At 39.3% G+C, this 24,942-nt stretch overlaps 1 protein-coding gene across 3 annotated transcripts in view; it reads right to left on the bottom strand.

The window, feature by feature from the left end:
• Window positions 1-24,942, bottom strand: part of NELL1 (neural EGFL like 1) — a 1,041,756-nt gene that overhangs the window by 223,073 nt on the left and 793,741 nt on the right. For all 3 annotated transcript variants that reach the window (XM_027532215.1, XM_027532213.1, XM_027532214.1), the window contains one exon: window positions 19,599-19,694. In XM_027532215.1, the coding sequence (XP_027388016.1) occupies window positions 19,599-19,694 (96 nt within the window). The remainder of the gene's footprint in view (window positions 1-19,598; window positions 19,695-24,942) is intronic.

Raw genomic sequence — 24,942 nt, 5'->3', positions numbered from 1 at the left:
TTATTTTGGAGGGGAAAGTGTGAGGAAAAACACGATGGAAACACACTTAGAACATCGCCTTGTGTAGCATCACAGTTTTCCTTTGTATATGATGATATTATCATTTTTGTATCCTATAAAACAGACCTTGTATATTTCTATGTTCTGCTCTACAGTGATCCTCTGAGCATAGTTTCCTTTATTTGGCTTGCACATATACATTTCAAATCCTTAATCCTGAAAAATAAATAATTTAAAGTTGAGGGGAAAAAACACCTCTTACTAGTCAGAGTAACTGGACTGTAAGTAAACAGGGCAATCACTCTAAATCTTACATTTAAACAAAGGTTCTGAGTTTTATTTAACTTTTAACGTTTATTTATTTGGCTGTGCCCAGTCTTAGGTGCAGCACACTGGATCTTTAGTTGTGGCATGTGGGATCCAGTTCCCTGACCAGGGTATGGAACCTAGGCCCCTTACACTGCAAGCACAGAATCTCATACCCATTGGACTAGCAAGGATGTCCCAAGATTCTGAGTTTTTAAAGAGGGGAATCATGACAAAATAAATTGAAAATCAAAATGCAAAAAAGAGAAATTCACGTTTCAGGGAATACATATAAGGAAAGAAACCTATGAGGTACATTAAATAGTTGTCTGTGTAGTAGCTCAAGGCGTGAGAGTAGGGAGCAGTGAGAGACAGACGAGATTAAATAAACAAGAGAGCGAGCTTAGAATAACAACATGATGATGTGAAGTTAGAGAGATGATTAGCTCATCCTTCTGCATCTGAGTTTAATACAAATAAGTATAATCCCAACTCACCTCTTAGACTAGATTCCTCAGCTTTCCCTAGATGATCCTGTAATTCCATCCTGCAAAACTTTTTTCATGCTATTTTCTCTGTCTGGAATGCCACTTCTCTACTTTGAGTTGGATGTGTCTGAATCATGACTTAAAATGTTATCCAAATGCCTGTCATTCATGACAATTTTCTTAATTTTTCCTCCATTCCCCCCAAACAGAATATTCCTCCCTTAAAATTCTACCAAAGCTCTTTATTGCACTCATACAGAATGTATCATTTGAAAGTGAAAGTGAAAGTCACTCAGATGTGTCCAACTCTCTGTAACCCTATGGACTATACAGTTCATAGAATTCTCCAGTCCAGAATACTGGAGTGGGTAGCTGTTCCCTTCTCCAGGGGATCTTCCCAACCCAGGAATCGAACCCAGATCTCCTACCTTGCAGGTATATTCTTTACCAGCTGAGCCACCAGAGAAATCATGTATTAATAATTAGTCTTTTATCTCCTCTGGTAACACATAAACTGGATTTTTAAAACATCATTTTTGTACCTAGCAAGTAGTTGGTAGCCATTAATAGACTAAGTACATACATGTGAATTCTGTCTTACACAAGTGACCCTAGCTGCCAAGTCTTTGTATTTCTTTAGCCCTTTCTTTAGAAATCCTTTGTTTACCTGAGATAAAATCATTTTCTGCTCTTATAAATATCATTCTGAACCAGTTTTTATTTACTAAATGAACCACATATTATTTTATAATTTTTATGTATGAATGAGTTAAATAGTTCTATAAATGTGGTGATTTCAGTTGCTCCTACTGGAAAATTGCTTTAGAAAACATTTATATCCAATCCTCCCCCACCCCTACTGCCAGATTCTATAGCTTAGTTCCCTATAGATTTCTCTCCTTAGGAAAAATGTAATAGTACAGGTGAAAAGCAAGGTCAAAGGGTATGGCTTGTTAATTACTGATGCTTTGATGACAAGCACTGGGGCAAAACTTCATTTACCTGCTGAAGACATTTTCATCATCAGGTACATGCGAGTGAAAACTGCTTCTGCCAAAACTTGCAACAATATTCTCCTAGAATTGAAGAGGGTGCTGAAAAGATACTTAAGGTCTGTGAGAATTGACCTGGTCTCTCTAGACTAGAAGTCATCTCAGCTAGTGTTATCTTTACTCCTCTAATCAATATATTCTCATAGTTGGTTGATTTTGAGGATTGCTGTTTCTTTTTTTATTATTATTTTTTCAGGTTCTCATCTTTGAGACTTTGATTCAGGTGTTGTTTTCAGAGAGGCCAGTATAATTTCTACCCATGTCAAAAACTAGAATTATGCTCTTAACATTTTATGGCTTTCAAAGTTTTACGCTGTAACATGACCTGTGATATTTCTCATACAGTGTTAAATAATGGTGGGATTATTATGACTAGAATAATAGAAGAGATTCCACTCTGTCATGAAGAAATTTCTCCACAATCACCGATACCATTTTAGTGGGTGAAGTGAGCTCTAAAAACTGAATGAGTGATTTCAGTAGGAGTGAAAAAGAAATTCCTTAGGTCTTTTACCCCAGGGACCAAAACAGAATTTTTCTTTCCATGTGTTTTACTTGGCCAAATATAGATTTGAAAGTTAGAAAGAACATTCTTGTTACCAATTCTCTAAAATCATTTCATAATCTGCTTGATCTCTCCCAGAAGGGATACTTGACTTTCCTGAATGTGATTAAGTTTCAATTCAAACCACCTCACTTTTATTTCAAACAGAATTCTTCTCACCTCAAAATCTCATTCACCAGAAGCTCAAGGAATTCTGATTAGTTTCAAAGAGAGGGCAGATACGAAGATGCTAAAGCAGTCAGTCACTCTAGACATCTCTTCTCACTGTTAATCTTCTGGATTTCTCTTATATCCTGCTCACTTTCCAGTAAAGCTGCCTGCATTTTCCCATCCAGCACACTTTTCATGAGGAATTTTCCCACCCTGCTGCTGCTGCTGTTCCTAAGTTGCTTAAGTCGTGTCCGACTCTGTGCGACCCCATAGATGGCAGCCCACCAGGCTCCCCCGTCCCTGGGATTCTCCAGGCAAGAACACTGGAGTGGGTTGCCATTTCCTTCTCCAATACATGAAAGTGAAAAGTGAAAGTGAAAAGTGAAAGTGAAATCGCTCAGTTGTGTCCGACACTTAGCGACCCCATGGACTGTAGCCCGCCAGGCTCCTCCATCCATGGGACTTTCCAGGCAAGACTACTGGAGTGGGGTGCCATTGCCTTCTCCTTTCCCACCCTAGCTTCTTCCAAATAAAATTGTGAAGTGTATTTTAATTCTCTCCAACTCATTTAATTCCTCTTGTGTGTATCTATGCAAGATGTCCTCATCACTTCTAAACAAATCAACATCATCTGGGTCCTGTTACAATTGGTGGTCTAGTAGCCAACACACAAGAAATTGGTAATTTTTTTTCCTTCTGAGTAAGGGTTGTTGCTGCTGCTGCTGCTGCTGCTGCTAAGTCGCTTCAGTCGTGTCCGACTCTGTGTGACCCCATATATGGCGGCCCACCAGGCTCCCCCGTCCCTGGGATTCTTCAGGCAAGAACACTGGAGTGGGTTGCCATTTCCTTCTCTAATGCGTGAAAGTGAAAAGTGAAAGGGAAGTTCTCAGTTGAGTATGGGCACTTACAGCTGAAGAATAGATAGAAAGACTTCCAACTTATCTCCTTAACTAAACTTTTAGATTATCTGAATTGCATAACATATAAACATTACCTCTGAAACATACTAATACTTAAACATTAAAATTTGGTGACTCTTAGGAATCTACTCTGGGTGACAACAGTAGGAAATGATATTATAAAATCATGCAATTTCTGTTATATGTTAGTTAATGGGTCTTCTCTCTCAAGACACAAAATCAATTAACCCAGGTACAAAACACTCCCTTTAAGATGATTTTGCATTGAAAATTTCAGCGTGAATTCTTCTCACAACCTTATTGTATTTAAGAATAGCTCTGTCAATGAGTCCTAGAAGAATATTTCTCTACATAAAACTCTAAAGAATAGACAAAATATATATACAGATGAGTTCTGCATGTTATTTATGCTAATATTCTATGACAGATGGTATAACACAGTTGGAAAACACACACACACACACACACAGATCTGAGAAGCCAGAAGCCCTTGGTTTGAATTCCAGTTTCCCCATGCTTATTAGCACTTAACCTTAGGTGATTTTCTTACATTTTCTAGGCTTGATTTCTTGATTGCAAATTGGAAATGAGAATAATGTCTAATCCTGTAGATTGCATGTGAGCATTAAACGCATTAACTTATGTAAATTGCTTGGAACAATCTTGACAAAGGCAAGGTACTCAAAAAGTGGTTGACATCTTGCCTACATGTGTCTTTGCATACAGATGACTTCTATTCTGATGGTTATCACTATAATTTCATCCAGACTGTTCTACTGTGCCCAGGCCTTGGCTGGATTCCATTCTATTGACCGTACCATTGAAAGCAGACACTCTTCAATACCTATACCTGAGAGGGCACCTTACTGTGAATGGTTCTACTGGGTCAGGATGTAAAATTACCCGCCAGTCTTCCCAACATCCCACCACACTAACACAAACAGTCCATGTTGAAAAGTTGAAATCAACTACTTCTTAGTCGAACAATTGATGCTTTCAAACTGTGGCTCTGGAGAAGACTCTTGAGAGTTCCTTGGACTGCAAGGAGATCAAACCAGTCAATTCTAAAGGAAATCAACCCTGAATATTTATTGGAAGGACTGATGCTGAAACTGAAACTCCTTAATTTGGCATTGGAAAAGACCCTGATGCTGGATGGCAAAAGAAGAGGGGGAGACAGAGGATGAGATGGTTTGATAGCATCAGCAACTCAATGGAGATGAATTTGAGCAAACTCCAGGAAATAGTGGAGGACAGAGGAGCCTGGCATGCTGCGGTCCAAGGGGTCGCAAGGAGTCTGACATGACTTGGTGACTGAACAACAACAATTTCATAGTCAGGTGATTCTCAATGGCTCCTCCATATTATATTGTTCTTCCCATCACTTCTCCATCTTAACCTCAAGAATCCTTTATACTGTTTCTGTGAGATTTTCCCCCATCTACCTTACTAGAATGTAAGTATACCTGAGGGTTAAAGCAATTCTTACTTGTTTCTGTAATACCAGCCATCTCTTGATGACTAAATGTTGTGAATATCAGGCACACCACAAATATATTATTAAAAAGCACATGTTCTTTTTAAAATGAATTTATTTCTGGAGTCATGAAGCAAGGCTATTGTCTAAATAACTTGTTCATCAGTCACAGAATTTCTTCGAGCTTTATTTTCTATTCAGTACTATTTGCAGTTTAACTTCTATTTTTTCATTGAACAAAGTACATTCAATGGTAATTATCCTTCCCAAATTTAATTTTGCTCTTTTTTGCCCAAAGCTATCAATGCTTTTGACCCCAGGTCTTCTCATATTATTTTTTAGTTCTCCCTGGTATTTGTAACTCCACTAAGGGCCATCTGTAGATTTAATTAACTTGTTGAATCCTCCTTCTTCCAGATCATTAATGAAGTTGTTAAATAAGTCTGAGTGCAGTGCTTATCTCTATGGTATCTTGATGGTCCTTCAACCCCAATTATGTACTCCATTTCCCTCTGCCGTTTCCTCTTATGTATATTCCCTTAGTCATTTCCCAAACCATTGAAAGGCCTACTTTCAAATCATTTGAAATTACATTTCACATGAAATTTCATATGAAATAGCTCTTGGATTTTTTTAAAACCTGACTTAACTATCCTTAGTGGAAAGGCAATTTATGGCCCCAATTTTCATAACATCCTGAGAATTTAAAGAAATAATTCAGTTAACATATTAAATAATGCTCTATTGGTCTTTGAAATTAGATAGATACTCTACTTCCAAAGGGGAAATGTCTACCTTTCCAGGAAGCTTCTTCTAATATTTTTTTAGAGAGAATAATTGTCATGATATATAAATTAAATTACATCCCTTCCCCCAATCTTCTCTATTCTGAAAGAGAAATATATTTTATATCCTCCAATGCCTCATTCTTTCGTTCTACTATTATTATATATACATTTCATCCATGGTTTATTTTGATTTTTCATCTGAGTCAGAAACAATTTTAGAATTGAGGAGCTTAGTTCCAACTAAAGTTGCTAGATTAAATACTCACATCTCCCACTCCTTTCTCCATGAAACAGTAATAAAATAATATTAAAGGCACGTTATGAAGGACATAACCCTCAAAAGCAAAGGACATTGGAGAAGAGTCACGAGCAATAGAATTCTGGAAGCTAAAAAAGAGATGGATGAGAGTTAACTAACTCCCTCAGAAGGCCTAAGAAAAATGATTCATAACCTGCAGTGGAGAAGACAGAAGAAGCCAGAAAGCAACGTGATTTACACCACAGAACACCGGAAGTGGTTGCATCAGCTGTCTCTGAAACTGCAGGGAATAGTGAGGCTAAGAGAAGAAAACTAATTGGAAAGATAAGTAATCAATTAAGATTCCTCAGAGATGCTCCCTCACCTCAGCCAGACTCCTGGCCTTCCTCCTGCCCCAGCAAAGACTGCAGTTTCCTTCTCAGCAGAAGGTACCACAGAAACTGGAAGGCAGCTGAGAGCAGAGACATTGCACGAAAAACAAGGGGATTCCGTGGAAATACATATACTGAGTTCTGAAACCCTTTGCCTTATCTATCCCACCTGGCTCTTACAATGCTAGCATCCAAGTATAATTCTTTCAGAAATGTCACTGATCGCTTCCATTAGACTGGAAGGATCTTCTCAAAAAATCTCAATTGCTCAAAAGAATAAACTTAAAATCATTTATCAATATTACACATAGGTAAACTGAGTTTTCAACCAACTTCTAACACATCATTCATCAAAATGCACAGATAGCTAAGGTTACAAGATGTTTGAGAAAATATTTATGAAGAAAAGCTGCAGTTGAAACTGAAGTGAACAAGGGAAGATGGGGGCTGGAAATGGTGGGAGGAGAAAGAAAGGTAGAGAAAGAGAAGCAAAGAGTTCCAAATACTGCCCAGGTCTCTCTGGGCAGAGACCTGCAGTAGGATCACAGGTTTGAGAAAAATCTAAAAAAAAAAAAAATCAGTGTGGGAAAAATTCAAGATATTGATTATAACTTGAAATAGGAAAGGGACTCACAGGGAGAGTCCAGGTTGGAGTTTACACCAAGAGGTGCCGGAAACCATTTCACGTTTTTCATCGAGAAAAGGATTTGATTATATTTGCCTTTTATAGGGATTATACTATGAAACAGAAAGAACACTCTTTCATGAAGAAAGAACAGGATGTGGGACCTGAAGACTTGCCCTCTGCTATCATTCCAAACAAAATCTAAATGATGATGGTTTCGACTAGGCAAAAGAATAGAGAAAAAACAAATAGATTGTGATGATTGATTGAATGGGAATACGAGGAGAAGAAAACCTCAAGGATAATTCTGATTACATATGATCTAAAAATACCAGGGATGAAGGTGTGTGATTGACAACAATAATTTTCTCATTCTTTCTAAGATATTATCTTGATGACAGTATTTTGGTTTTGTAGACTAATATAAAACTAAAAGAGATTCAAGTATCTTTATTCAAAAGATGTTTTGAGCAACTGTTGTGTGCCAAGTGTTGCCCCAGTCCCTGGAAACACAGTGGCAATAAGACAAAAAAAACTCTTGCCCCATGGAGTTTATATTCTGGCCAGGTAGTTGGACCAGTCAAGAAAAGCATTACTGATGACAATACAACAGACAGAAAGGAAGAGCTATTTTAGTCAGGGCTGAGGGTCTTCCTGAGGAAGTAACACTTGAACACAAATCTGAATGATGTGAGGGAGCAGATCATGAAAATATTTAGGAGAAGAACATTTCAAACAACCAGACTATAAGGAAAATATAACAGGAAAACAAGGGATTCAAGTAAGGATGCTTGAAATCCACCCCCTGAATGGTGAGGACAGAGAAATAACAAGGAGAAGAGCTGAGAGCACGTCGAGTCATGTTGATCACTATAAAGATTTTTACTTTTACTAAGGAAATGGGGAGCCGTGGAAGGTTTGAAGTAGAGAAATGACTGGATCTAATCTATGTTTCAGCATTATCGCCTTGACTACCATGTTATGATTACAAAGAGGAGACAGCTGTACAGCAGGGGACAGGAGAAGAGTTTGGAGGTTTTGGCCATAATCTATATTAAAGATAATGATGTCATGTGGAGAAGTGGTGGTAGTGATCATATGATGCTTGGATCCCAAATATATCTTGAAGGCAGAGCAAAGATTTAGATGTGCACTGCAAAAGAAAAAAGTCAAGGACAATTTCAAGATCTTGACCCAGAGAATGGGAAAGGGTAGATTTCATCACCAACTGGAATGAGGAAAACTATGGAAGGGATATTTTGAGAGGGAACAGATCAGGAGCATTCAAATAATTAGCTACCCTCAAAAATCAATCTTTTCCATTACAAGCACACCTTGTTATATGTACTTTGTTTTATTATGCTTTGCAGACATTGTCTTCTTTACAAATTGAAGGTGTGAGGCAACCCTGTGTCCAGCAAGCCTATTGGCATCATTTTTTTAAACTGCCTTTGCTTGCTCTATGTCTCTGTGTCACATTCTGGCGAATCTCAAAATATTTCAGACTGTTTCATTACTGTTAAATTTGTTACAGTGATCTGTGATCAGTGATTTTTGTTCCCTTTGAAAATTGTTTTACTGAAGTATGGTTGATCTACAATGTTTTGTTAATACAGCTATTTTTTATGTTACCGCTACAACTCACTGAAGATGATAGAATTTTTGAGTAACAGAGTATTTTTAACTAAGATACATGCAGTGTTTTTTGAGATATAATGCTATTGCACACTTAGTGAATGTGTGCTCAGTCGCTTTAGCTGTGTCCAACTCTGTGACCCTATGGACTATAGCCTGCCAGGCTCCTCTGTCCCTGGGATTCTCCAGGCAAGAATACAGGAGCGGGTTGCCATGCCCTTCTCCAGGGGATCTTCCCCACCCAGAGACTGAACCTGGGTCTCCTGCGTCTTCTCTTTTGCAGGTGGATTCTTTACCACTGAGCCACTGGGGAAGCCCTGCACAGTCAGTAGACTACCGTATAGTGTCAAATAACTTCTATATGCACGGGGAAACCAAAAGACTTATGTGACTTGCTTAATTTTGATAGTCCCTTCATTGCAGTGGCCTGGAATTTGAACCTGCAGTATCTTTGAGGTACACCTGTACTTTAGTTAATATCAGATATTGGTAATCATTGGTAATATTCATTGGAAGGACTGATGCTGAAGCTGAAACTTCAATACTTTGGCCTTCTGATGAGACAAACTGACTCATTTGAGAAGACCTTGATGCTGAGAAAGATTGAAGGTGGGAGGAGAACGGGATGACAGAGGATGAGATGGTTGGATGGCATCACCGACTCAATGGACATCATGAATTTGAGTAGGCTCCAGGAGTTGGTGATGGACAGGGAAGCCTGGCGTGTTGCAGTCCCTGGGGTCTCAAAGAGTCGGACATGACTGAGTGACTGAACTGAACTGGACTGATTGGTAATCAACACGTAAGTCTATATGTGTGTTGTAGGCAGAGATAAGATTAAGGCAGAAGCCATCAATAAGGTGCATTTCAGTGACGAGAGTAGTTTAGAATGAGCTGGGATTTGAAATGTCTGAGGAGGAGGAGGAGATAAAGCTGGAGAGGCAGGCAGAGGTCCAATCATGGAGGTCTTTAGATATCATGCTGTAGAAGATGGACTTTATCTTAAGCACTGAGGAGGTACTGAAAGGTTTTCTTAGCAAGATTAATAAAGTAATCTTCTAGAATCTCCCCTCATGGACTCAATCTTCTTGGCTAAAATTGCTGCCACACATAGATAACTTTAAGGTCTCTATAAAAATGGAGAATGCTTTAAAACCACATTAGTCTGCCAAGCTTGAAACTTCTTATCTTTTCAAACACCACCAAAATGAATGCATAGATACTGCTCTTTGATTCAACACATTTTGGACCCAAGGCAACATTTTCAGGCAACTACCTTTTCTAATCAGTGCATCCTGTTAGGAGAAAGTGATGAAAATTGCATGAGTTTATATTCTTTTTTGGTCAGGCTAGTGGCTTCAATCTGTTTTTTTCCATGTGATCTACAGTGCATTAAGTATACTTGGATACAAACAATTCCTGGATACTAGTTACCAAGAAAAATTTGCAATTTCTGGGTTCCAGTTGGTCATATTTTCACAGAAGCCTGGATTTCCTTTCTGTTTAGCCATTGTGCTTCAAGTTACAGGGGCTTTTGAATTTCCCAGGGCAAAGGATTAAAAATGAGCCTACGAACTCAACTCCTGACTTTCACAGTTTAATACGTATGAGCTTGCCTGGAGGGGAGGAAAAACTGCTTGTCATCTAAATAGTCAGGAATTATTTTCTGCATTACTAACTAGACAGGTAATCCCTAATAGCTTTCATATATTTGATGGGGAATGTCAATTTATTAAAATGATTGGTGCCCTTCACTTTGCTTCCTCGGGGGCAAGCTGGGACAAAACTACTGGAAACACACAGAATTTCTATACAATAGTATTCTTATGAATGGTATGCTTGTTAATGATATTTTTCTCCTTCATCTTCAACATGATAAACATTCACTTAGGTCTCTCTTAAATGAGATTTCAACTGGAGTCATTATGACTTGTGATCCATAAAATGAAGAGACGGGACCATGTGACATTTTGGGTCTTTTTGTATACTCATTCATATATTCATTTACTAAATATTTGTTGAATTCAAATGCAATAAGTTATTAAGACTGGACGTTTCCTTTGTTAGAGTTCTGATATGTAATAATATGCCATGTTTCAAAGCTGGGTGCTAGACAACCTTTACAACACTCAAAAATCAGCTGTGCCTACATTAACTATTAACCACTCTCCAACTCTGTAAACAAAGACCTAGAAATTCAAGCAAGGGATGGCAATGAGGCCAGAAGTGAGGACTTGGTTAGAGAGAGCTACCTGGCATGCTTCCAGTTTCAGGTCACCCTCTCTTTTCTTTTCTCAGGAGCAAGAGGTAAGAATATCCACTGTAAACTCATCCCAGGGTGACAGTCTTCAAGCTTAATCTAGAAATATCCCCTCCATGGTTAGGTAATTGCTGTTGCTGCTACTGCTAAGTCGCTTCAGTCGTGTCCGACTTTTTGCGACCCCAGAGACGGCAACCTACCAGGCTCCCCTGTCCCTGGGATTCTCCAGGCAAGAACACTGGAGTGGGTTGCCATTTCCTTCTCCAATGCATGAAAGTGAAAAGTGAAAGTGAAGTCGCTCAGTTGTGTCCGACCCTCAGCGACCCCATGGACTGCAGCCTTCCAGGCTCCTCCATCCATGGGATTTTCCAGGCAAGAGTACTGGAGTGGGGTGCCATTGCCTTCTCCAGGTTAGGTACCTAGCAAATGGTATTTGACTTCTGCTTTAAGAGTCTAAATGTTAATGCCTGGGTCTGAGGCTGCCTCGGTCATAAAGTAGAGAATTTAAAAAAAGAACACCTTAAGAGAGAATTTCACTTGGAGTGAAGGAGGGGGAAAGTATCTCCTTTCCTGAAATCCTACAAAAGAGCTTCAGAGCATCACCGGAATCATGTTAATCTTGCAGAGCAAGGGAGCCACAAGAGAGAAGTGGCCTTTCACAAGCTCAGAGCTACAGAAAGATGAAAGGACTGTCATGCCAAGGGAACTTTATTTGGATGTCCCTCGTGACCAAAGACCCTCACCAGAGCACTTCACCGAAGACGAACTGGCAACTACATAGCTCTTATCCAGAGGGCCTCGATGCTACAAAACCACTGTACTGGATACAGGAGATCTTATTCTCTTTCCCATAAAATTATCTCACCTAGGGTAAGAGTCTTGACACATAGGCATTTTACAATACAATACTGAAAGAAAAAAGGCCAAGTGCCTCATCTCCGTACTGCAGACTTCTCAGACTGCGGCAGGCTGATGAGTGCAGTGTGCCAGGCACTGTACCACACGCTTTAAGTAGACTATCTCATTTCACCTCACAGTAATATTACACAGTAAGTAAAACTGCTAAAAATCCTGTTTGTAGTGGCAAACTGAAGCTTAGAAACATTGTATTACATATATATTACTGAATATTGAAAGTTGCCCAGTCATGTATGTGGGACCAGACATGAATGGGACCCTGTGAACTATACAGTCCATGGAATTCTCCAGGCCAGAATACTGGAGTGGGTAGCCTTTCCCTTTTCCAGGGGGTCTTCCCAACCCAGGGATTGAACCCAGGTCTTCTGCATTGCAGGAGGATTCTTTACCAGCTGAGCCACATGGGAAGCCCATTACAAACACACACACACACACACATATATGTATATGTACACACACACACATATATATATAAAACCTCCTGAGAGTCCCTTGGACAGCAAGGAGATCAAACTAGTCAATCTTAAGGGAAATCAACCTTGAACACTCAGTGGAAGGGTTGATGCTGAAGCTGAAACTCCAGCATTTTGGTCATCTGATGCAAACAGTTGACACACGAGAAAAGTCCTGGACACTGCAAAGACTGAGGGCAGAAGGAGAAGGCATCAGAGGATGAGATGGCTGGATGGCATCACCGATGCAATGGCCATGAGTTTGAGCACACTCCGGGAGATGGTGAGGGACAGGGAGGCCTGACATGCTGTAGTCCATGGGGTCACAGAGTCAGACACGACTAGGTGACTGAACAACAGCAACATGGATAACCAATACCAATCCAATACCACAGATTCTGGTAAACACACTATACTATATGTGCGTGCTCGGTCATGTCCAACTCTTGCAGCCTATGGAATGTAGCCTCCCAGGCTCCTCTTATCCATGGAATTTTTCAGACAAGAAAACTGGAATGGGTTTCCATTTTCCTCTTCGAGAGGGTCTTTCCCACCCAGGGATTGAACCTCCTTCTCCTGTGTCTCTTGCATTGGGAGGCATATTCTTTACTATGAGCGCCACCTGAGAATCCCTTGGCAAATAGTGGAGTCCAACTAAAATTGAGCTAAAATGACTGTAAAGACTGTGCTCTTACTCCTATTTTTATATATTTTTCTTCTCACCTTAGGCACAACAAAGATGTTGAAAGGCATATATAAATCAGTGCGCATAATCAAGTGGGAGATTATGGTTTATTGCTCACAGAGGAACATAATTTATTTAGCCTTGCACATTATCTGTTATGTTTAATTGCCCTTGAAAGCAGGTAATGTGATCAAGAGGCAACAGATTATTGGCAAGTGTATAAAATCTGGATTCAGTCATTCATGGGTGAGAACCTCAATTCCACTACTGACTGGCTTGAGTAACACTTATACCCACCCTCATATATGTTCCCAAGGGTGGGACTAGCTTTTCCTCGTAAGAAATAACAAGTGCAAAAGGTCTGGACTCATTATCCATGGGTAATAAGCTGACACAAGTTTTCACTTCACAGAGGCTAAATAATTCATGGTGGCAGATCTCACAGCAGAACACAGGTTTCTGTCCTTCCATCTAGAATTCTTTACACTCTCCCAGGCTGCATCTTTGTAGTCCAAATCATGGTTTGTGAACCACAGGCAACGTTCCCTACAGTTATACTTGAAATAACTTGAAAATTTGCTCTGTACTATGGAGATGAGAATGAAAAATGGTTTCAGGTATTTTTCCAGATGTCTGAAACCCTGTAAAACGGTGAGCCTGGCAGGACCATGAAGAGGGTTTTGAAATAGCTCCATGGAGTTCTGAGCGTTCAGAGCTCCATTTTGGAGCCATAGAGAAGTGCATCAGATCTTTAACTCAATATCTCCATCACAGCTGGAAAACTAATATGGAGTGGACGGAATTAAGATGAGGAGGGGAGTAAGATACTAGAAGTTCAGCAACTGAACCCAAGACTGAGCTACTTTAAATATGAATGACCTTAGTGTTAGCAGAGGTGGACTCCTCCCAGCCTCCACTGCAATGCCTCTCCTCTGTCATTCTCTTTTTTCCTGGAAATATTCACTGCAGGGAATAGTTCTCAAACAGATTTATACTCATATCACTTTAATAAAAATGTTAAGAGTATCTACATCCATCCTCGATGGGTTCAATTGGGTGGGCAAACTCTCAACTCCTGGTTTGTTTCATTCATTTGATTAGTCACTAAGTTGTGTCTGACTCTTTGTGACCCCATGAAGTGTAGCCACCAGGCTTCTCTATTCGTGGGATTCCCCAAGCAAGAATACTGGAGTGGGTAAGAATTCCCTTCTCCAAGGGATCTTCCTGACCCAGGGATTGAGCCCACTGCATTGGCAGGGGAGTTCTTTACCACTGAGCTACCTGAGAAACCTAACTCCTGGTACTTCTTTTTATATGATGTCACAGAAGTCCTGCTTACTCTTTCCTGGGCATCTATTAGCTACATAACAATAGCGCAACGTTAATAATAGAAGCCTCCATTTGCTGAGCATGCATCATGTATGTGCCATATAACCTGAGAAAACTCACCCTGAGAAAAGTTAAATAACTCTCCTAACTGTTATGAATTTGCACTCATTCTCCTCCCAAATGCCCTGCCCATGGTCCTGTGATACCCTGCAAGAAAATATTTTCTTCTCCATTTAGAAAATGGAGTTATTATCCACACTTGAAAAGATTCAAACATGTTCTCCAAAACAAAGGTGGGCAGAGTGACAGCAAATAAATGAAGAATTGTCTGCAGTGCAGGAGTCTCAGGACATGGGTTCTATCCCTGGGTCAGGAAGATCCCCTGGAGGAGGGCATGGCAACCCACTCCAGTATTCTTGCCTGGAGAGTCCCATGAACAGAGGAGCTTGGCGGGTTGCAGTCCATGGGGTTGCAAAAGCCAAATACGACTGAAGTGACTTAGCATGAACACTTGGTAGAGTTCCATCAAAATTGAGGCAAAATGTAAAATTTGGAAGAATAGACAAATTACTGTTTCTGACCATTCTTTTTACTTGGTAGATGGACCATATGCTCAAGGTAAACTGTTGCCCTCTGTCTACCTACCTACAGGGTTCTGAAGCACAGGGAAAGAATAGAAGAATTATCCTGCAGAAAGTCATTTCCCTTTAGGAAAGGCAAAACGTCGACAGTCTCTGAGAAAAATGAAGATCCTTTTCATGAGTTTTAAGTTCTCTTTATGTTAATCTTTTAAAAAATCATTTATTATAAACATAATTTATAATTATTGTAGAAAATTAGAAATTTCATATAAACTAAATAGAAAAAAGCAACTCCTAGAATTAATATCACAAATGGACAATGCTATTCAACTTCTTTGCTATTTATTAATTTTCAAGAAATAGATTCATAGATACAGGGAACAAACTGTGGTTCCCCAGTGGGAGAGAATTGGGGCAAGGACAGGAAAGGTAAAGGAGATTTAAAGGTACAAACCACTAGGTATAAAATAAATGAATGACCAAAATGATCTCCAGCACAGAGAATACAGTCAATATTTTATAGTAGCTTTGTATGGAGTAGTCTATGGATATGTCAAATTACTATGCTGTGCAACTGAAACCAATAAAACATTGTAAGTCAGCTATACTTCAAAAAAAAAAAAAAAGAATTTTCTAATTACAGCAAACCTAAAGTAATTGTAAAAATCCTGAAGAAATGCTTTACAAAATGCATTCTCTTAGAAAAGCTTATAATTTTATTAGTAGACAGACAGATATATATATTTAAAAGTGCTACATCTATTTCAGAACTTGTCAGGATGGGTGACTCTGCCTCCCTGGGGTATTTGACAATGTCAGGAGACATCTTCAATTGAACGGCTGGGGGTAGGTTCCTAATGGTGTTTAGTGGGTAGAGTCCAGCGATGCTGCTAAAAATCCAACAATGCATAGGACAGCCCTCTGAAACAAAGAATTATCTGTCCAAAATGTTAATAACGTCAAGGTGAAGAACCCATTCACTAGACAAGCTTGACAACTGAGGTTGAATCTCTTTGTTGCTTGCAAGTTTACTTCATAGAGGAGGATACTATGCTATTTTACGGTAAGTAACATATCTCTGAATTTAGTATAACTCTTTGATATTATATTTGAGAAGTCTCTAGGACAACTTTGGATTGTTTCATCTGGTCCTCTGTTCGGCTACATCAGTGTGGCATGATATCCTTTTAGCTCTCTAGGATGACAAAGAGATTTCACTCATGGACCTTTTCCATCCTGAGAGTAATACAAATACTCTTCCTAGGTCTCCACTCATCTCTCTCTGTATACATCTCCATGTTAGGTGTGAAACCAAGTCAAGACCAAGCGCACAGAGAAGGATCAAAGGGTAGGAGAGAGGAGGGAACATAGGACGTTGTCCAGAAACCAAGGCAGGTGAAGTGTTTGCTTATCTTGAGTGGGGTGATGAAAAGTTTAAGTTTACTTAAATCTTATCAATATAAAATAAATGCAGAGCTGTTCATCTCTGTGTTACACATCAAACATGAGTGTGATTTTCAACTTCATTATATTTCAGATATGCATTTTATGATTTATTGAATACACTTGAACTCTGAAAGGCTATCACAAACAATGAATAAAGCCAACAACAGGAGTCAAGGGCAAAGAAAATATTTTAAAAACTAAACATAAGTAGATTCTAAATAGCTCAAATGGGACCATTTAATTAGCCATAAAATTAAATCAAATCAAACATTTAGTGTAATCATGCCATAAGACATTGACAATGTATTTACATTTCTCCTTTGCACCTGTGTCTCACCACATCAAGCATCACTATTCAAAGGCAAGTGGAATTATTTAATGTTTACTGCTAATAGCATGGCAAAATAATTCCAACATGATACGATGCAGTTTTTAAAGAGTCCCATAATTCACATAGATCCCTTGCACATAATCGATTGGAAAAATATGTACTTTATCCAAAAGATCTCCTGGAATTAGAATACTGGTCAATATGGTTTTGCTACAAATGGAAGTTAATATCACATATATAGAAACCTTATTCTATTTTTTTTTCTTTACTGCAACTGTATACATTTTCAAAAGTAAGTAATTCTCAATCTCTACTTTAATATTCTTCTAGGAACCTATAACCTGCCAATGTCTGTCTGTCTTTTGCCTCTGGTCTTGATTTTCTCCTTTACCTTGATATTTTCTCTTCCACATTATGGACCAGAATGTAAGTACTGATTCAATCAGCCACTTATTGAGGAGAGGAAAGTACAGAGGTCAAATCAGCAAGCCATGAGAAACCATAATTAATTTTTCCTGGGCTGACACTGACTCAGCTCTGGTCTAAGATCAATGCTGTCCTCCAATTCTTTATGAAGTAAAAAGAAGAACTGCACAGTGGATTCTCTGTTAAATATCACTGTGACAATATAATAATGACTGGTTTATAACAAGCAAACTGAGGTGCTTGATGAAAGTATAAATTCATGGACCCTCCCCGACATATTCACCAGGAACCCAGATTTTATAGGAAGTTCATGCATTATCCCTTTGGAACACATGCAAGGGTTTATAATGTAGTTTGTGGAAGACAAGTTGAGTTTTATTCTCAATTCTAATACTGACTCCATAGAACTGCAGAAGTTACTTAATCTACCCACGCTTTTATCTGCCATCTACAAAGTGGGCATAATAATGTCTATCTCTTTTGTTTGTTCTAAATACTAAAATACTCCCTTAAAAGACATAATGCATAATTAGTACATGATAAATGGTATATCATTAGTAATATTAAAAATCCATCACCAACAATATTATATCATCATCACCATTCTGTCTCCATTAATTCCTATATTCTATAATGATTTAAGAAACGCATAGCAGTTTTAGAGCAAATAATGAGGAACTTTTACTTTAGTGGCTTTTATTTTTTTAATTTTGCTGCTGCTAAGTCGTTTCAGTCGTGTCCGACTCTGTACGACCCCATAGACAGCAGCCCATCAGGCTCCCCCGTCCCTGGGATTCTCCAGGCAAGAACACTGGAGTGGGTTGCCATTTCCTTCTCTGATGTATGAAAGTGAAAAGTGAAAGTGAAGTCGCTCAGTCATGTCCAACTTTTAGCGACCCCATGGACCACAGCCCACGAGCCTCCTCCGTCCATGGGCTTCTCCAAGCAACAGTACTGGAGTGGGGTGCCATTGCCTTCTCCGTTTATTTTAGAAAACCTAATTAAAATCTGATGTACTACAATACGGGCCTATGGGCTAAGCTCCTTTGCTTTTGACAAGAATCCTTCAGTTCCACATGGCAATTCTCATCTGCTCAGAGGCAGAACTTGGCTCTTTTATACGTCTTTTTTAAAAGACAAATCAAGTAACTTTTACTTAATAAATATGATCTAATTTGTTGATAATTATCACAAAACATGGGAACAATAATACACATTGTAGATTTCCTTGTTGAATAATGTATGTAGTTAAATTTTGACTCTTTTTAAAAGGATCAGGCTGCGTTAGAAATACACAGGCAGTACAATGTAATATGTCAAACAAGTTGGGGGATAATAAACATGCTAATTTAAAAAATTAGCATCTAAATTCAGAAACCTTTAACATGAAGGAAAGGAAGCAAGAGCTTTGCATAGATCTTTGGCATTAGATGAAAACATACTCCCCTCATCTAATAAAAAGCATGGTGACCACAGCATTATATTTCTGTTTTTCTAAGCTGTACTGTGAGAATGTCCAGTTGAGTGTGATATTCCAGACTTAGAAAAACATAACACAGTGATTTTAGCCTAATGAAACTCATGGGGAAATACACTGAAATATTCACTTTCACAAGGCATAAACAAACCTCTTGTTTGCACTGATACATACATACTGGTACATTGACATTGAATACCAATTTCATTAACATACAGGAGTACTTCTTCAATTGATAAAAGAACTGGATTTCACCAAATACTGCCCAGTGTAAATACTACATTTATAGAAAGCTGCACATAATGGACTCTTATTAATAGTAACTGGCTTATAATATCAGGTCCATGAATGATAACGTTCTTAGTAAACCACTGTTAGAATAAAATTGCAAGCACACCAATAAACCTGCTGCTGGAGTTATTTAATGCGCTATTACTCAAGGAGTATGTGGTTCGAATTTACATTCCGTGGACACAGCAGATTGTTACAGCTCTAGTGGTTGCCTGTGTTGCTACCCAATAGATGATAAGTGGGGCAGGTCAGTTTGTCAGGCTTTATATCTGCTGCTGCTGCTGCTAAGTCACTTCATTCGTGTCCGACTCTGTGCAACCCCAGAGATGGCAGCCCACCAGGCTCCCCTGTCCCTGGGATTCTCCAGGTGAGAACACTGAAGTGGGTTGCCATTTCCTTCTCCAGGCTTTATATCTAATTAGTGCTAAAGGGATGGGGAGCACATGTATACCTGTGGCGGATTCATTTTGATATTTGGCAAAACTAATACAATTATGTAAAGTTTAAAAATAAAATAAAATTAGAGAAAAAAAATAAAATAAAATAAAATAAAATGCACACTGCAAATGGTAGCAGGGAAAAGATTCAACTTTGCTAAATTAGACACAGTGGAGAGAGGGCAGATTAAGTTCTGTTTTCAGAGGGAGGATGTCTATGACACAGTAATCAAAAGGTACTCAGCTTTGGTAGAGCCACATCCACCAACACAATGCAATGTATCAGGTCAATCCACAGTACTACAGTCCTAGAGAAAGAGCTTCCTTACCTTTCTCGCAGTGGCTTCCTGTGAACCCAGAAGGACAGATACATTTGTTGGGAGCCATGCATGTTCCACCGTATCTGCAGCCTTCTTCGCAGAATGCTGTCACACAAAAAAAAAAAAGAGAGAGAGAGAGAGAGAGATTTCTCTTAGATAAAACAGCAATAAGGAAATTCATAGTAAATAGCTGCTGCTGCTGCCAAGTCGCTTCAATCATGTCCGACTCTGTGCGACCCCAGAGACGATAGCCCACCAGGCTCCCCCGTCCCTGGGATTCTCCAGGCAAGAACAATGGAGTGGGATGCCATTTCCTTCTCCAGTGCATGAAAGTGAAAGTGAAGCCACTCAGTCGTGTCCGACTCCTAGCGACTCCATAGACTGCAGCCTACCAGGCTCCTCCATCCATGGGATTTGCCAGGCAAGAGTACTGGAGTGAGTTGCCATTGCCTTCTCCGATAGTAAACAGTAGGGTTATTGAAACAATTCTTTGTTACACAGGGAATACATATCATTGGTGACACATGTAAAAGTTTCAGTATACAAAAAACAAATAAATATAATAATACCTATTTCACTTTTACATACAATCCATTGAAATAATGGATGTAAAGTACTTGATGCTAAACAGGAGCTAGTATGAAGAGGCATTAGGATTGCTGTTAATATGACTATTGATACACTTGAAATCAAAGAATATATTGAAGAACTAGAAAAACAGAGTTGGGATAAAGATGAAGGCATTTAATATATTATTTTATAGATACTCTTTTTACTATGCATTTTTATTACAATAAAAACATTTTTACATTGTTAAACTATTTTCAGTAGTCAATACAATTTCTAAAAACATAATAAAGTTAACTAATTGCTTAATTTTGAATATTTAAGATGTTTCCAACATTTCTATAATAAAAACAATGTCCTGTCCTTATAGAAAAAAATGCATAACATGTTTTGAATTATTCCTTTAGGGAAAATGCCTCAATGGAAACATGCTAAAGATGGGTGGACTTCACTTAGCTTTTTGATAAGAATTGTGAAGTCATCCTAACCCCATCTCAGCACTACCCTGCTAACCTTCCCAGACCAGATTACACACTAGCAGAGCATAGCCCATAAAACTTTCCTCTGAAGTATTAAAAATAAATTTTATTTATGAATAATTGGTCATCATCACCTCTTCCATCAATTAGATTGCAAGACCAATCATCAGTTCAGTTAAGTTCATTCACTCAGTCGTGTCCAGCTCTTTGTGATCCCATGAATCGCAGCAAGACAGGCCTCCCTGTCCATCACCAATTCCCGGAGTTCACTCAAACTCATGTCCATCGAGCCGGTAATACCATCCAGTCCTCTCATCCTCTGTCGTCCCCTTCTCCTCCTGCCCCCAATCCCTCCCAGCATCAGAGTCTTTCCCAATGAGTCAACACTTTGCATGAGGTAGCCAAAGTATTGGAGTTTCAGCTTTACCATCAGTCCTTCCAATGAACACCCAGGGCTGATCTCATTTAGAATGGACTGGTTGGATCTCCTTGCAGTCCAAGGGACTCTCAAGAGTCTTTTCCAACACCACAGTTCAAAAGCATCAATTCTTCAGCATTCAGCTTTCTTCACAGTCCAACTCTCACATCCATACATGACTAATGGAAAAACCATAGCCTTGACTAGATGGACCTTTGTTGGCAAAGTAATGTCTGCTTTTGAATATGCTATCTAGGTTGGTCATAACTTTCCTTCCAAGGAGTAAGCATCTTTTAATTTCATGGCTTCAATCACCATCTGCAGTGATTTAGGAGCCCCCCCCCCAAAAAAAAAATTAAGGCTGACACTGTTTCCACTGTTTCCCCATCTATTTCCCATGAAGTGATGGGACCGGATGCCATGATCTTCATTTTCTGAATGTTAAGCTTTAAGCCAACTTTTTCACTCTCCTCTTTCACTTTCATCAAGAGGCTTTTTAGTTCCTCTTCACTTTCTGTCATAAGGGTGGTGTCATCTGCATATCTGAGGTTACTGATATTTCTCCCGGCAATCTTGATTCCAGCTTGTGCATCTAAAATGGACTGGAATGGGTAAATTTAATTCAGATGACCATTATATCTACTACTGTGGGCAGGAATCCCTTAGAAGAAATGGAGTAGCCATTATGGTCAACAAAAGAGTCCAAAATGCAGTACTTGGATGCAATCTCAAAAATGACAGATGATCTCTGTTCGTTTCCAAGGCAAACCATTCAATATCACAGGAATCCAAGACTATGCCCCAACCAGTAATGCTGAAGAAGCTGAAGTTCAACGGTTCTATGAAGACCTACAAGACCTTTTAGAACTAACAACCCCAAAAGATGTCCTTTTCATTATAAGTGACTGGAATGCAAAAGCAGGAAGTCATGGGCAAATTTGGAGTGATGGGCAGGAGTGATGGGCAAATTTGATCTCGGAATATGGAATGAAGCAGAGCAAAGGCTAATAGAGTTTTGCCAAGAGAATGCACTGGTCATGGCAAACATGCTCTTCCAACAACACAAGAGAAGACTCTACACATGGACATCACCAGATGGTCAACACCAAAATCAGATTGATTATATTCTTTGCAGCCAAAGATGGAGAAGCTCTATACAGTCAGCACAAACAAGACCAGGAGCTGACTGTGGCTCAGATCAGGAACTCCTTATTGCCAAATTCAGACTTACATTGAAGAAAGTAGGGAAAACCACTAGACCACTCAGGTATGACCTAAATCTGTATGCAGGTCAGGAAGCAACAGTTAGAACTGGACATGGAACAACAGACTGGTTCCAAATAGGAAAAGGAGTACGTCAAGGCTGTATATTGTCACCCTGCTTATTTAATTTATATGCAGAGTACATCATGAGAAAAGCTGGACTGGAAGAAACACAAGCTGGAATCAAGATTGCCGGGAGAAATATTGAAAACCTCAGATATGCAGATGACACCACCCTTATGGCAGAAAGTGAAGAGGAACTCAAAAGCCTCTTGATGAAAGTGAAAGTGGAGAGTGAAAAAGTTGGCTTAAAGCTCAGCATTCAGAAAATGAAGATCATTGCATCCGGTCCCATCACTTCATGGGAAATAGATGGGGAAACAGTGGAAACAGTGTCAGACTTTATTTTGCTGGGCTCCAAAATCACTGCAGGTGGTAACTGCAGCCATGAAATTAAAAGACGCTTACTCCTTGGAAGGAAAGTTATGACCAACCTAGACAGCATATTCAAAAGCAGAGACATTACTTTGCCAACAAAGGTCCATCTAGTCAAGGCTATGGTTTTTCCTGTGGTCATGTGTGGATGTGAGAGTTGGACTGTGAAGAAGGCTGAGCACCGAAGAATTGATGTTTTTGAACTGTGGTGTTGAAGAAGACTCTTGAGAGTCCCTTGGACTGCAAGGAGATCCAACCAGTCCATTCTGAAGGAGATCAGCCCTGGGATTTCTTTGGAGGGAATGATGCTAAAGCTGAAACTCCAGTACTTTGGCCACGTCATGCAAAGAGTTGACTCATTGGAAAAGACTCTGATGCTGGGAGGGATTGAGGGCAGGAGGAGAAGGGGACGACAGAGGATGAGATGGCTGGATGGCATCACTGACTCGATGGATGTGAGTCTGAGTGAACTCCGGGAGTTGGTGATGGACAGGGAGGCCTGGTATGCTGCGATTCATGGAGTCACAAACAGTCGAACACGACTGAGCAACTGAACTGAACTGATACAGTGGAAGTGAGAGATAGAATTAAGGGGCTAGATCTGATAGAGTGTCTGATGACTATTGATGGAGGTTCATGACATTGTACAGGAAGCAGTGATCAAGACCATCCCCCAAAAAAAAGAAATGCAAAAAGGGAAAATGGTTGGCTGAGGAGCCCTTACAAATAGCTGTGAAAAGAGGAGAAAAAAAAGCAAAGGAGAAAAGGAAAGATATAAGCATCTGAATGCAGAGTTCCAAAGAATAGTAAGGAGAGATAAGAAAGCCTTCCTCAGCGATCAATGCAAAGAAATAGAGGAAAACAACAGAATGGGAAAGACTAGAGATCTCTTCAAGAAAATTAGAGATACCAAGGGAACATTTCATGCAAAGATGGGCTCGATAAAGGACAGAAATGGTATGGACCTAACAGAAGCAGAAGATATTAAGAAGAGATGGCAAGAATACACAAAAGAACTGTACAAAAAAAGATCTTCATGACCAAGATAATCACGATGCTGCAATCACTGACCTAGAGCCAGACATCCTGGAATGTGAAGTCAAGTGGGCCTTAGAAAGCATCACTATGAACAAAGCTAGTGAAGGTGATAGAATTCCAGTTGAGCTACTTCAAATCCTGAAAGATGATGTTGTGAAAGTACTGCACTCAATATGCCAGCAAATTTGGAAAACAGCAGTGGCCACAGGACTGGAAAAGGTCAGTTTTCATTCCAATCCCAAAGAAAGGCAATGCCAAAGAATGCTCAAACTACAGCACAATTGCACTCATCTCACACACTAGTAAAGTAATGTTCAAAATTCTCCAAGCCAGGCTTCAGCAATACGTGAACCATAAACTTCCAGATGTTCAAGCTGGTTTTAGAAAAGGCAGAGGAACCAGAGATCAAATTGCCAGCATCCACTTCATCATGGAAAAAGCAAGAGAGTTCCAGAAAAAAACATCTATTTCTGCTTTATTGACTATGCCAAAGCTTTTGACTGTGTGAATCACGATAAACTGGAAAATTCTTCAAGAGATGGGAATACCAGACCACCTGAACTGCCTCTTGAGAAACCTATATGCAGGTAAGGAAGCAACAGTTAGAACTGGACATGGAACAACAGACTGGTTTGAAATAGGAAAAGGAGTATGTCAAGGCTGTATATTGTCACCCTGCTTATTTAACTTATATGCAGAGTACATCATGAGAAATGCTGGGCTAGAAGCACAAGCACAAGATGCATCATGGCAAGTACTATTACCTGATTACTTCTGCTCTATATGGTACCACAGTCTCAGAATCTAAGCGCACAGTAGATGCCCAAAAAGTACTTGCTGAATGAATTAGCCTGTATCCTGCAGGATGTTCTGACAGAAAAACTCCAGTTCTAACAATTGTGCAATACTTCCATCCAAATACCTTACTGTAAAACCTTGCTGGATAACCAATAATTTCATGTTCTAAATGTACACAATTTCTCATGAATGAAGACAACTGCAAATTGTTAACACAGAATTTCTTTTATTTACATGAGAGTTCAGTGAGAAAATGCTTTTTTTTTAAATTTTTAATTGGTATTAAAAAATGTCACCCTGGAAAAAGCCTCATGGATATATTTTGCCATCATCACATAAATAATATGAATCTAAT

This window comes from Bos indicus x Bos taurus, chromosome 29, assembly GCF_003369695.1.
Source record: "Bos indicus x Bos taurus breed Angus x Brahman F1 hybrid chromosome 29, Bos_hybrid_MaternalHap_v2.0, whole genome shotgun sequence".
NCBI classification, from domain to species: Eukaryota; Metazoa; Chordata; class Mammalia; order Artiodactyla; family Bovidae; genus Bos; species Bos indicus x Bos taurus.
Note: the sequence above shows the minus strand (reverse complement) of the source record. Positions and strands in the feature narration are given on the sequence as shown.